Consider the following 11172-nt stretch of genomic DNA (forward strand, 5'->3'; position numbering starts at 1 on the left):
GGGGCTCTGCCCCCAGCGCTGAGCACCCCTGGCCCAGCTTGGCAGGCAGTTCCCAGCCTGGCTTGACACTGAGATGCCAAGGAGCAGGGAGGGTCCCCAAAGGCAGCAGCAAGAGAGGTGGGCCAGGCCCCCGCACGGGCAGTTTGTCCCCAAGGTACTGGTGTGGTGGGGATGAATGCCTCTGTGCTGCTGCCCGGGCGCAGGGCTGGGGCTGGGGCCAGGGAGGGTGAGTGAGTCACAGGGAAGGGGCTGCCGAGGAAGAAGCCAGACACAGTTATCCAGGCTCCAGATAACCATCCAAGCCCCTGCCTGCCCGAGCTTCAGCCTACTCCCCCAAATAAATCCAGCCCTCCCAAAACCTCCTCTTACTCCCCGCCCCCTCGCCCTCCCATTTAGAGGAGCCTGCCGCAGCAAATCTGTGAGGGTCAGCAGGCCAGCATGGAGAGACGGGCTCAGCCCCGTGTGGGAGACGGGCTCACTTTTCCCCACCCTCCATCCCGCTCAGCCCTTCCCTGTGCCCAGGCTGGGCTAGCGGGACAACCCCCAGGCGTGCACTGGAGAGCGGGTCAGACCGTTCGACTCTTCCCACCACAAAGAACATTTCGCCTCTGGCGCACTAGTGAAATGGACCTGCTCACCTTCCTTTGCGGAGAGGGGGCAACAGCAGCAGAGATTTCCCAGACCCGGGCTCGCTGAGTTAAGTATCAGCCGCTGTGTGACCCGAGCAGCGTTTCAGCTGAAAATCACCGGGAATGGGCCTCAGCCTCCTTCCCTGCTCTCAAGACAGCCAGTCTCCAAGCGTACGCCCACCGGGGGATAAACCCTAACCCTCGGCTGGCCTGGCTCCGCTGGCTGGGGCAGAAACGCTGCTGTGATGCCAGTTGGGCTGTAGCCTGAGTTTTGGGATCCTCCTCGCCCATCCCTGGCGTGTCTCCCTCCCCCACCAACCACTAATATGCAGCGCCTCTGTGGGAGCTTGGTCCGGGGCTGGGCCCTGGGATCGTCATATAAACAGCTCTTGGATTAACAGTGGTGAGCAGCCTCCCGCCCTGCTAGCAGAAAACCAGTGCGCCAAAGCCAGAGCCTGGTACTTAAGGGGTTAGCGAGGCAGGGGGGCCGCCAGCGGGAAGATCTCTAGCTCAGTCTGCCGGCCTCGGGGCACCTCTGGAGGCGGCAGGGTTTAAAGGTGTGCCGCTGAGGAGGGCAGCACGTAGAAGCATTGGGATGAGATGGATCTGTTCTGACAGGCTTGAAATAAGGGCTGAGCTGTTCAGGCGCTGCTGTGCCGCACTCCTGCTGGCTTTATGTCCCTAAGCCGTTGGATTGGTGCTGCAAGAGCTGGAGAGGCGTTCATAGTACTGTGTGGCTTCTGGGGGCACGACCCACCCGTGTTCCCTGCTCGGTGCCCCACTCCAATGGTGGTAAGCACCCACCTTGCCCTATGCATCGAGGTGATGCTAAGGACGGTCTCATGGTTAAATCGTAGGAGATCTGAGTTTTGGTCCTGCCTCTGACATGGACTTCCTATGGGACAGGGGTCCCCTCATTTAATTCCTCTGTGCTCTGTGTTCCTCACTGTAAAATGGGGATAAAAATCCCTCCCTGCCCTTGCTGCGGTGTTGGTGTTCGTAACAGCAGCGCGAGCCCCTCCGATGGAGAAATAATAGCTGCGTCTTATCCAGAGCTCCCTAGATCTCAGTGCATTTGACACAGGGCAGTGTCGCTATCCCCATTTCACAGAGGATGAAACTGAGGCAGAGATACTGACTGGCCCAAGAGTCAAGCGTGGAATCCCAGACCGCCTAGGCCAGTGTGATCCCTGCCACCCACAGCTGCCTGTTACGTGCTTTCAGATAGTGGCCATTGGCTCCAGCTCCCTTCCCACCCTTCCACTGAGCAAGTCTGAGCTCCCCACTGCTCCCTGCGGCAGTGGGAAAAGCCTTGGTCCCTTCCCCAGGGGCCGTGGGGCCTAAGAGCCTTGGATTCCAGTCTGCGGCCCATCCTTTTAGCGCGTTCAAAGGCGAGCGAGCAACCAAACCGTCACGCACAACACACCCCCCCCTCCGGCGGGCCGCTTCACTGGAATGTTTTGGGCCGAGGTTTGGGATTTGGACTCAGCAGAGCCGTCAGCTCTGATGATGCAACAGCCAAAAAACAAAGGGCGCAGCGAAGCCTCCCTTGATCCCGTAATCCTGCTGGCTTTTCTAGAAACAATCCCTCGCCCTAGAATCCCTGACTCCAGTCTTGGATCCCATTCTCATGACCAAGCGAATGTCGGGGATAAAAGGTGCCCATTATAAAAAGGGGACCCCAGACGCCGGCTCTTGGCAGTTACAGCTGGAATTCCTGCAGCAGGTGGGGCGTGGGGCCTAGACCGGAGCATGTCCAAAGCTGGAGCCAGGGTAAGTTTGTTAGTGTGCCATTCTGAGGGGAGCCATGCACCCGAGGAAGCCGCTCCGGTTTACAAACATGGCAGAAACAGCTTAGGGAAAGGGAGCAGAATTTGGCACAAAGGAGAGCGTTAGAGGTGAAAGCTCACAGATGAACGGACTGTTTCATACAAAGGGCTGTGTTTTGAGTGACAGACGGTCTCTCCTCCCTTTGCCTTCCCACTGGCTAGTTCTGCTTTCTGGGGTACTTCAGGAGAGCAAAGCGGGGAGGCGAATGCTGTGTCTGTGGGGAGACTTTCAAACGCGCCTCCATGCTGGTGCTCTCATAGTCTTGCCGGGGAGAGCACAGGCTGGTGCGCTGTCTGCAAAGCACCGGAGCAGCCTGTATCCGTGGAGGACTGGCGCGGGGAAAACAGGCTGAGAGTAGTGCTGCCAGAGTCGGCACTGTCCAGGCTCCGTGCCGATTCATAGAGACCAGCCCGGATACAAAATGTGTATCCGCCTCCATCTCTGAGGATGCGGGTCCCCGCGGATATAGAACAGAGATCGCGAATTTGCAGAGTGCTCGACACAAAATGTGTATCCGCTTCCCGCATCTTCAATAACAAGCCACGGATATCGGCAGCCATCTCTGCGGAAGCAGATTCCTGGGGCTGTAAAGCGGGTAGCTGCGGCTTTACAGGGCTCTACTGCTTCCGGGTCTGGCTACCCAGCGGTTTGGAGCGAGCCTGCCAGGCCGTGGCAACAGACTTGGGCCAGCACTCCAAAAACACCCGTGCAGGCTGCTCTTGGGTGTGGCTGGGGCTGGGAAGCGCACACCCTTCATTAGCTTTCCGAGCCCAGACTGCAGCTCTGATGCCAGCTGTGGTGCTGTTTCTAGAGCCCTAGCATGAGCCCCGCAGGCCTGGCTGGTGCTCCCTCAGGCTGGCGAGGCACCCCCCTAGCCTGCAGCGCTGTCCCCGGGGAGACTCAGAGCAGTGTGGCACTGCGAGTAGGTTTAAACCCGCCAGGAACGTAGCTCACAGGCCTGCTCCTTGCCTAGCCACCGAAGTAAACCAGCCTGAGTGAGCCTGGACACTTAGGGCCAGATTCTGAGCTTCCTTCTGCCACAGGGGCACACCGGAGCGAGCCTTGGCTGCCTGTCTGTGAAACAGGCACCCTGACCCCGCGTGGGCACGCTGGGCCCAGTGTTCAAGCCATCCGCACCCCCCTCCGAGCCCCGGTACAGGGGGGTAGGCGGGGCGAGTCAGCTGGGCACCAGGATCTGCTGCTGTGGAGCTCACTTCTCCACTGGGACAGAAGCGCTTTCTCAGGGCAGGGGGAACAGTGCTTTGTCTGCCAGTGGGGGCCTTGCCACTGGGGGGGGGGGGTCGCTCTGTGGGTTCTAAGCAGGAATCGGTGGCCCTGGAGGGGTGGTGGGGCACAGTGCATGAGGCGCAGCTGGTGGCTCGCGGAGGGGCAGTAACTGACCGAAGATTCAGGACAAAGGTTCCTTCCGCTGCTTCGCTAACGTCTCGCTGCTGGAGCTGACACGCTGGGGGCCCCTACCTGGCATTCTGCCCTGCTGAGCTCCAGGGGATGCGTGTGCGCGGTCAGACGGGGAGGTTAGAACCATGATCCCGAATTCACCTGTCGCTTCCCTGCAGGTGCGAAGTGAGTCCGCTCTGGCGACAGTGGAGTCGCCCTTGAAGTTAGGATCCGTGGCCATTTGCAGCGAGGTCCGGGTGTGCGGAAGGAGCACAGCGGAGGGCTGCCGGGGAGTGGGGTGGGAGGGTGGGGAGTGTATTCATTCCCATCAGCTCTTCTCGCTGCAGCCAAGCACCCACCAGGAGCCCTGCATCTGATGAAGTGGGGTTTACCCACGAACGCTGACGCCAACTAGATGTGTCAGGCTGCGTCTGCACAGCTGCGTTATTCCGGAATAACGCCAGTTCTTCCCAGCTGACGTAGCGCCCGTCTACCCAGCGCAAATATTCGGAAAAACAGGCTTCTTCCTCCGACTCCTGGAGGCCTCATTGTACGAGGAGGACGGGCAGTCGGAGGAAGAGCGCCCTGTTTCGAAATGACGGCTGCAGAGACCTAAGCTTTTTTGACCTAAGCGTATGCAATAAGCGGTGCTTTATTTCGAGGTCAGCCCTGCTGTGTAGACAGGCCCTGAGTCTCTACGGTGCCGCAGGACTCCCCGCTGTTTACACCATGTCTGTTGTTGGTCTGTAAACAGTGGATGTAACCTGCAGGAGTTCTCAGTTCTGGGAGCCATTGGTGTTTGAAGGGGGAAGGGAAACAGCCTGTAAATTGGGTCAGCAAAATGCTTTGATTCCAACCCTCGGGCTGAGCTGCTGCCAGTAAATTGGGCAGGGAAATCAAATGCAGTTTGCTCATTTCCCTTTGGGAGTGGCAAAACAAAACGGCCACTAGCGTGAGAAGTGGGACCAGGCCGCTGTGTGCGGGACAGAGACTGCCGAAGGGGGAACGTGGGAAGGAAAATCACACCGTGACTGGTTGAGGCCCTGATCGTGCGAACACACATACGCTTAGCTAAACGCCAGCCTGCCATAAACTAACGCGAACCAACCTCGCATTCCTCCTCTTGCTGGCTTATTTGCTTTTGCGTGGCCTTCCGCGGGGCCAAAGGAAGGAGACGGGTTCGTTCTGCAAACACAACGCAGCCCGGCGGTGTTTGGGTGGCACATCATGGTGCCCCCTGTGCCGCTCTTAGGACAAAATCTGGCTTCCCCTCAGGGCCACCTGGTGGGCATGGGGCCTCGCAGCTTGGCAAGCAATTTCAGTGTAAGCAACATGCCTGCCTGCTCCCCTCCTGTTTTTTGCACCTGTCCTTTAAGGTTAGGTTTTGTGGCTTCTTCCTACGGCGGCCCATTTCAGGCGGCAGCTTTATGGGAAAGGCAGCAGCTTGTTCACACAGCGCCGTTCCAGCTAACACGTGCTTGCGCTGGCGCCGGTCCTCGCTGTTTTCCCCCCTGGGCCTGACTCTGGACGGCTTTTGCCCCGGCTCATCGGCAGAGCTGGGGCCAAGTGCTTGGGAGAAGGAAGCTCCGCTCTCTCTGCTCTGCGTGTGTTTCAGATCACTTTCTACGAAGACAAGCACTTCCAGGGCCGTCGCTATGAGTGTGACAGCGACTGCCCCGATTTTCACACCTCCCTGAGCCGCTGCAACTCCATCCGCGTGGAGGGCGGCGCTTGGGTGGTCTACGAGCGGCCCAACTTTGCCGGGAACATGTACGTCCTGACCCACGGCGAGTACCCTGAGTACCAGCGCTGGATGGGGCTGAATGACCGCTTGGGCTCGTGCAAAGCCATTCACTTAGTAAGTCCGACCTTCCAGTGCTCCCCAGCCCTCCCTTGCAGCTGCTCCATTACCCAGTGGGTGGGCTGTGCCCTGCTGTGCTTGAGAACGAGGTAACATCCCCACCGGGGACAGTTTCTGCATCCCAGAAGGTTGGGATCTGAGGACAACCCCCTGGGGACAGGAAGAGAGCGGCAGTAAAGCCGCAGCGGCCCTGGGACGTTGGGCACAGAAGTGTGATGGGAGCGGGCGGCAGAGCCGCCGGATTTCCCTCTGAAGCTGGGGGGCTCCGTGCAGAAGTCATCCTCTCCCCTGCTTCTGTTCTCAGAGCTGCCCCTTCCCGCTGGCTCGCACAGGGCCGGGACCCGGCTGCAGGGCTAGAATTAAACTACAGGCCAGCTGGGGCCTGGTTTAGAGGCTTTGGCCTCCCACGCTGCCTTCACCCAAGCCAAGGTGTCCGGCTGCCTCCGGGTGTGATCAGTGCTGGAACGAGCCAGCCAGTGCGCTCAGCAAGGGGCATGGGAGCCATGGGGATCTCTCCAAGGTGGCATGGCCCCTCTTAGCCATCACCAGCAGGGTACCAGCCTCCACCCCTTGAGCCTGGATCTGTCCTGCCCCTCCAGCCAGGGATCCTGATGTGTAGATTGGCTGGGGGGAGGTTTCCTGTCCCTTCATTGCCCACCTGCGACGCACAGTCCCGTGTGCGCCCCAGGGCCTCCCCCCAAAGCCCCAGGGGCGCGAAGAAAGGGCCTGCCCCGCAGTGCCAAGAGTGAGGCAGAGTTCTGGGACGGAGAGGCCTGCCCGGTGCCTGTCTGGCCCTAGCTCGCGGGCGAGGATAAAGCACCGGCCGGCTGGCCTGTGACGCTCTCCCCCTTGTTCTAGTCCAGCGGAGGCCAGCACCAGATTCAGATTTTCGAGAAGGGGGACTTTGGCGGCCAGATGTACGAGTCCACGGAGGACTGCCCTTCGGTCCTGGACGAGTTCCACATCCGGGAAATCCACGCCTGCAAAGTGCTGGAGGGGGCCTGGGTGTTCTATGAGCACCCCAACTTCCGGGGCCGGCAGTACCTCTTGGAGAAAGGGGAGTATCGCAAGCCCGTGGACTGGGGGGCCGTGTCCCCCTCGGTCCAGTCCTTCCGCTGCATTGTGGAGTGAGGGGCGGGGGCTGAGCGCCCCCCGCGGCCAGGGAACCCGCGTGGCGCCGGCGAATAAAGCGAGTGGCTGATGCAAAGCTGCCTGGCCTGATTTCTGAGCGTGGCCCTAGCTGGCTGGCCCCTGCAGTCCCCTCGCTCCAGCCAGGAGCTAGGCCTTTGCTCCCAGGTCTCCTCAGCTGGGTGGGAATGTCACGCCCTCCCTCCCCATGGCACTGCTAGCCCTGCGCTAATCTCCATGCGCTCTGCACCCTGGGGTGGCCTTTGGCGTGGGCGCAGCTTTCAGCTTTCCACCCTGGGGGAGCGACCTGGGGCAGCCCTGCGGGTAGACGCCAGGGGCCACCTCTCCCTCGGGAGCCCCGGCCCGACGCAGCCGGTTTCCCCCTGCCTGGCTCCTGGTCGGGCGCTTTTCCCGGCCGAGCCGGCAGGTGTCAGGCTGGCTCTGCCGGGCCGCAGCCAGCGGCCGGGGGCTCCGGCGGCCGGGCGGCGCCGCATGACAGATGTCCCCGTGGCGGCGCATGTTCGGCGCCCGGGCCCCGGGGGAGCCAGGCGGGCGCTTTGCATTTCCAGCGCGGGCCGGGCTAATGACACGGGCCGCCCCGGGCCGCCGCCTTGATCGATGGGCTTATTAGGCGGCGGGAGGCAGGAGCGGGGCCTGGCCGGCTCCGGGGAGCCCCCCCGGCGAGTGGCAGGCCGGGTCCGAGTGCTCTGGGGCGGGATGTCGGGCAAGGGCCGGGGGCCAGTGTCACGGGGGGGAGTGGGAAGCAGCCAGAGAGCGGAGCCCCCCCCCCCGCCTGGAGCGAGCCCGAACCGCACAAGCCACCGCCCGTAGCCTTAGCCCAGCGCGCCGGGCGGGGCGGGCTCCCTGCGGGCAGCGGCTCCCCGGGCGCCGGCAGGACCCTCGCGGCTGCCCCAGCGCGCTCCCCGTCGGCCTCTTTCTCCTCCGCGTTGCCTTTCTCTGCCCCCCCCCGGGCTGTGGCCCCCCCCCCGCCATGCCAGCGGGGCTTCCGGCTCCTGCCCATCAGCCTCCCTCGCCTCCTCCCCCCAGCCTGTACTGATCGGCTCTGCTGCTCCCGTGCCCCCTCCCTCACCCCCCCGGGGTCACTGCCGGCCCTCGGCCCCCCCCCCCAGGCTCACTGCCGGCCCTCGGCCCCCCCCCCCCCAGGCTCACTGCCGGCCTTCAGACCCCCGGGGGTCACTGCCGGCCCACAGCCCCCCCCCAGGCTCACTGCCGGCCTTCAGACCCCCGGGGGTCACTGCCGGCCCACAGCCCCCCCCCAGGCTCACTGCCGGCCTTCAGACCCCCGGGGGTCACTGCCGGCCCACAGCCCCCCCCCAGGCTCACTGCCGGCCTTCAGACCCCCGGGGGTCACTGCCGGCCCACAGCCCCCCCCCCCCAGGCTCACTGCCGGCCTTCAGACCCCCGGGGGTCACTGCCGGCCCACAGCCCCCCCCCCCCAGGCTCACTGCCGGCCTTCAGACCCCCGGGGGTCACTGCCGGCCCACAGCCCCCCCCCCCGGCTCACTGCCGGCCTTCAGACCCCCGGGGGTCACTGCCGGCCCACAGCCCCCCCCCAGGCTCACTGCCGGCCTTCAGACCCCCGGGGGTCACTGCCGGCCCACAGCCCCCCCCCCCCGGCTCACTGCCGGCCTTCAGACCCCCGGGGGTCACTGCCAGCCCACAGCATCCCCCCCGGGGTCACTGCCGGCCCACAGCCCCCCCCCAGGCTCACTGCCGGCCCTCAGTGCCCTCCTCCCCCCCCCCCCCCCGGCTCTCTGCGGGCCCACAGGCAGCCCATCCGTCCCTTGAGGCCGGCAGTCTCTCTCTCAGGGCAAGCAACCCAGGGGAGCCGGCGTGGTCCTCGGCCGTGTGCAGAGCGGGGGGCCGTGTGCGCAGGGTTCAGTGCGCCGGCCCCGTCAGACGCCCCAGGACGAGCGGGGCTGCGGGCAGCGTGGCCGGGCAGTGGAGCTCTGCGCTGCTGCCCCTTCCGTGCAGGTGGCCTTGCAGGCCCAGGATGCCCGGCCGGGCACACGCTGAGATCCCTTTCCCATGCCCCCGCAGGGCCCAGCCAGTCCACCCATCGCAGTGCAGCTGGGCACCCAGCACCTTTCCGCCTCCTCGTTGGGCTCCCCACCCCTGCCGAGGGGCAGGGCCTTGGGCATAAGGGCCGGGCTGGGAACTAGCCCCCTCCAGCCAGCTCTTCGGTGCAGCCTGGCTCCAGTGGCGTTTGAAAGGGGCCGGAGCGCTGGGTGCCACAAGCCCCCCCCCCTTTTAAATCACCAGGCTCACAGGCAGCTGCCCCCCCATCCCCGTTGGCTGCCCTGGCCTGCATTGAGCCCAGCGATGGAGACCAGCTGTAGCAAGGAGGCCTGGCCTCCCCTGGAGCTTGCTGGGCAGGGACGGCCGGCTCCCCCGGGGCGACCGGGCAGGCCCCGTCGCCTCCTGAATGCAGCGGGGCAGGACCGGAGCAGGAAATACAGAAGGCGGGTGCTGCAGTGGAGCTGGGGCTGCCGAGGGAGACAGAGCATCCAGGCCGCAGCTGGAGTAGGAGCCTTCAGAAGACTCTAGGTCCCAGCGCAGGGACCCTACGGATAGCAGCCACCTGCTCTGCCTCATTGACTCTGTCTCCCTGGATCACTTCCCCAGCACGTCACACTTCTTCAGGGCCTGCAATGACCCAGGCCCAGCAGCCAGCCAGGGGCTCCTCTCGCTCTCCTGGGCTCGGCCTGCTGGAGACACAGATCTCACTCCTTGAGTTCCAAGAGGTGCCTGACTCTGCTCTGCAGCTCATTTTATATGTGCCCGAGGGCCCTGATTGGCTGCTCCTCACAGCCCCTCTCCCATTGGCTGCTTCCTGTGCAGTCTTTCTAGGACTCTATTAACCCCTTGTCTGCCAGTGGGGGTGCAGGTGCCCCATCACAGGAAGGAGCGCCCCCTTCTGGTAGAGATAGGAATCAACATGACAGCCGGCGGCTGCCTTCTTGAGCAGTAGGCTGTGGGTGTGATAGACCTCCCGTGGGTACTCTCTTCTTTTCTCTGTAGTCAGGATCCCGGTTGAGAGGCTGGGTGCAGAGATGTGGTTGCTAAACCCCCCCAGCCGGACCCCCGCGCTGAGAAGAGAGAACGTTCCAAGGGCGTCGCTTTTAACATTTCCCTCGCGCGTCCTTTCTCTGGAGCACCCGGCCAGCTCCTCCCCAAAAATGCAATTATCAGAACGCTTGTTTTGCCCTGCCCCGAACGGCTCTTGCCCTCTGGTGAATTTTGCATTGTGCCCCACATGTTGGCAACTCATCTGACGAACAATAAAACATGCTAGGGGTGGGCTTTCTTTTTTTTTTTTTTGGTTATTATTTTATTTTCGATGACTTTTTCCACTGGGGGCTCCCTCGTCAGGGCTGCCCACAGAACAGAGTGCATATGCATATGAGCCACAGACCGAGGGAACGAAAGCGAGCAGGCTGCTGATGCCTTCGCTTGACAGCTAATTTCCATTTTCCCAGTATCAGGGGGTCTGTTCCAATAATTGGCATGCAGATTGTGTCTGATGGGCCTGTTATACAGAAGAAAAGAATCTGCTAGTTAGAATAAGCCAACCCCAGGCTGATGGATGGGGCGTAAGGAGGTCAAATGAGAATATATATAAACGTGCACACACACATATTTCATACCTTCCCCCTCCTAGTTCTTTATCCTGCAAACTCTAATCTATCATATTTCATTGAGATGAATCCTTCCCAGTTTTTCTCTCTCTTTCCTTTTTTTCCCTTGAAGGGATATTTCACAGAAGCTGCTCTTGACTTTCAGAGTCAAATGTGGGAGGAGAGGGGGGTTGAAGAAATTAACGTAGTGCCACGGTTCATTAAAAGTTTGGGATCAGCCAGAACTGGCCTGCGTGTTAATTACACTTCCGGAATTAATTGGTGTGAGGCTTTTCTCTCTTCCATCTTCCTTGCTCTGCTGGGGGCATGGGACGGTCTAGCCGAAGTCATAACACATCTTTGCTGCCTCTCTTTGGTCTAAGTCGGTATCATTCCCGTGTGTTCTCATGGGAGAATTCTCGATGGCTTTGGTGGTGTGTATCAGCCACCGGCATTACGTTTTTTTCCCCCTGGAACACTGCTGGAATGAGCCCCACCTCTTGGGATATCTGTGTGTGCAACAGCCAGATACTAGAGCAAACTAAGGCGTTTCCTGAAGTCTCCATGCTGGGAGTGTGTGTGGGGGTGCACATTACCCCCCTGAAAACCCACACGAGAATGCTGGTGACCTCGGCGTGCTTTGCTCTTTAATCCCTAAAGGGTTAAGTTGGTCTCAGGAGTTGCTCGG

General features: G+C 61.9%; 1 protein-coding gene across 1 annotated transcript; it reads left to right on the plus strand.

The window, feature by feature from the left end:
• Positions 1 to 42: 42 nt before the first annotated feature.
• On the plus strand, positions 43 to 6927 carry CRYGS (crystallin gamma S). The gene is made up of 3 exons (XM_006111175.5): positions 43 to 2402; positions 5473 to 5715; positions 6577 to 6927. The coding sequence occupies exons 1-3, from the start codon at positions 2382 to 2384 to the stop codon at positions 6847 to 6849; spliced, it is 537 nt and encodes a 178-aa protein (XP_006111237.2). The 5' UTR covers positions 43 to 2381; the 3' UTR covers positions 6850 to 6927.
• Positions 6928 to 11172: the final 4245 nt, after the last annotated feature.

The sequence above is a fragment of the Pelodiscus sinensis genome, chromosome 10 (genome assembly GCF_052426305.1).
Source record: "Pelodiscus sinensis isolate ZL-2025 chromosome 10, ASM5242630v1, whole genome shotgun sequence".
In the NCBI taxonomy this organism is placed as follows: domain Eukaryota; kingdom Metazoa; phylum Chordata; order Testudines; family Trionychidae; genus Pelodiscus; species Pelodiscus sinensis.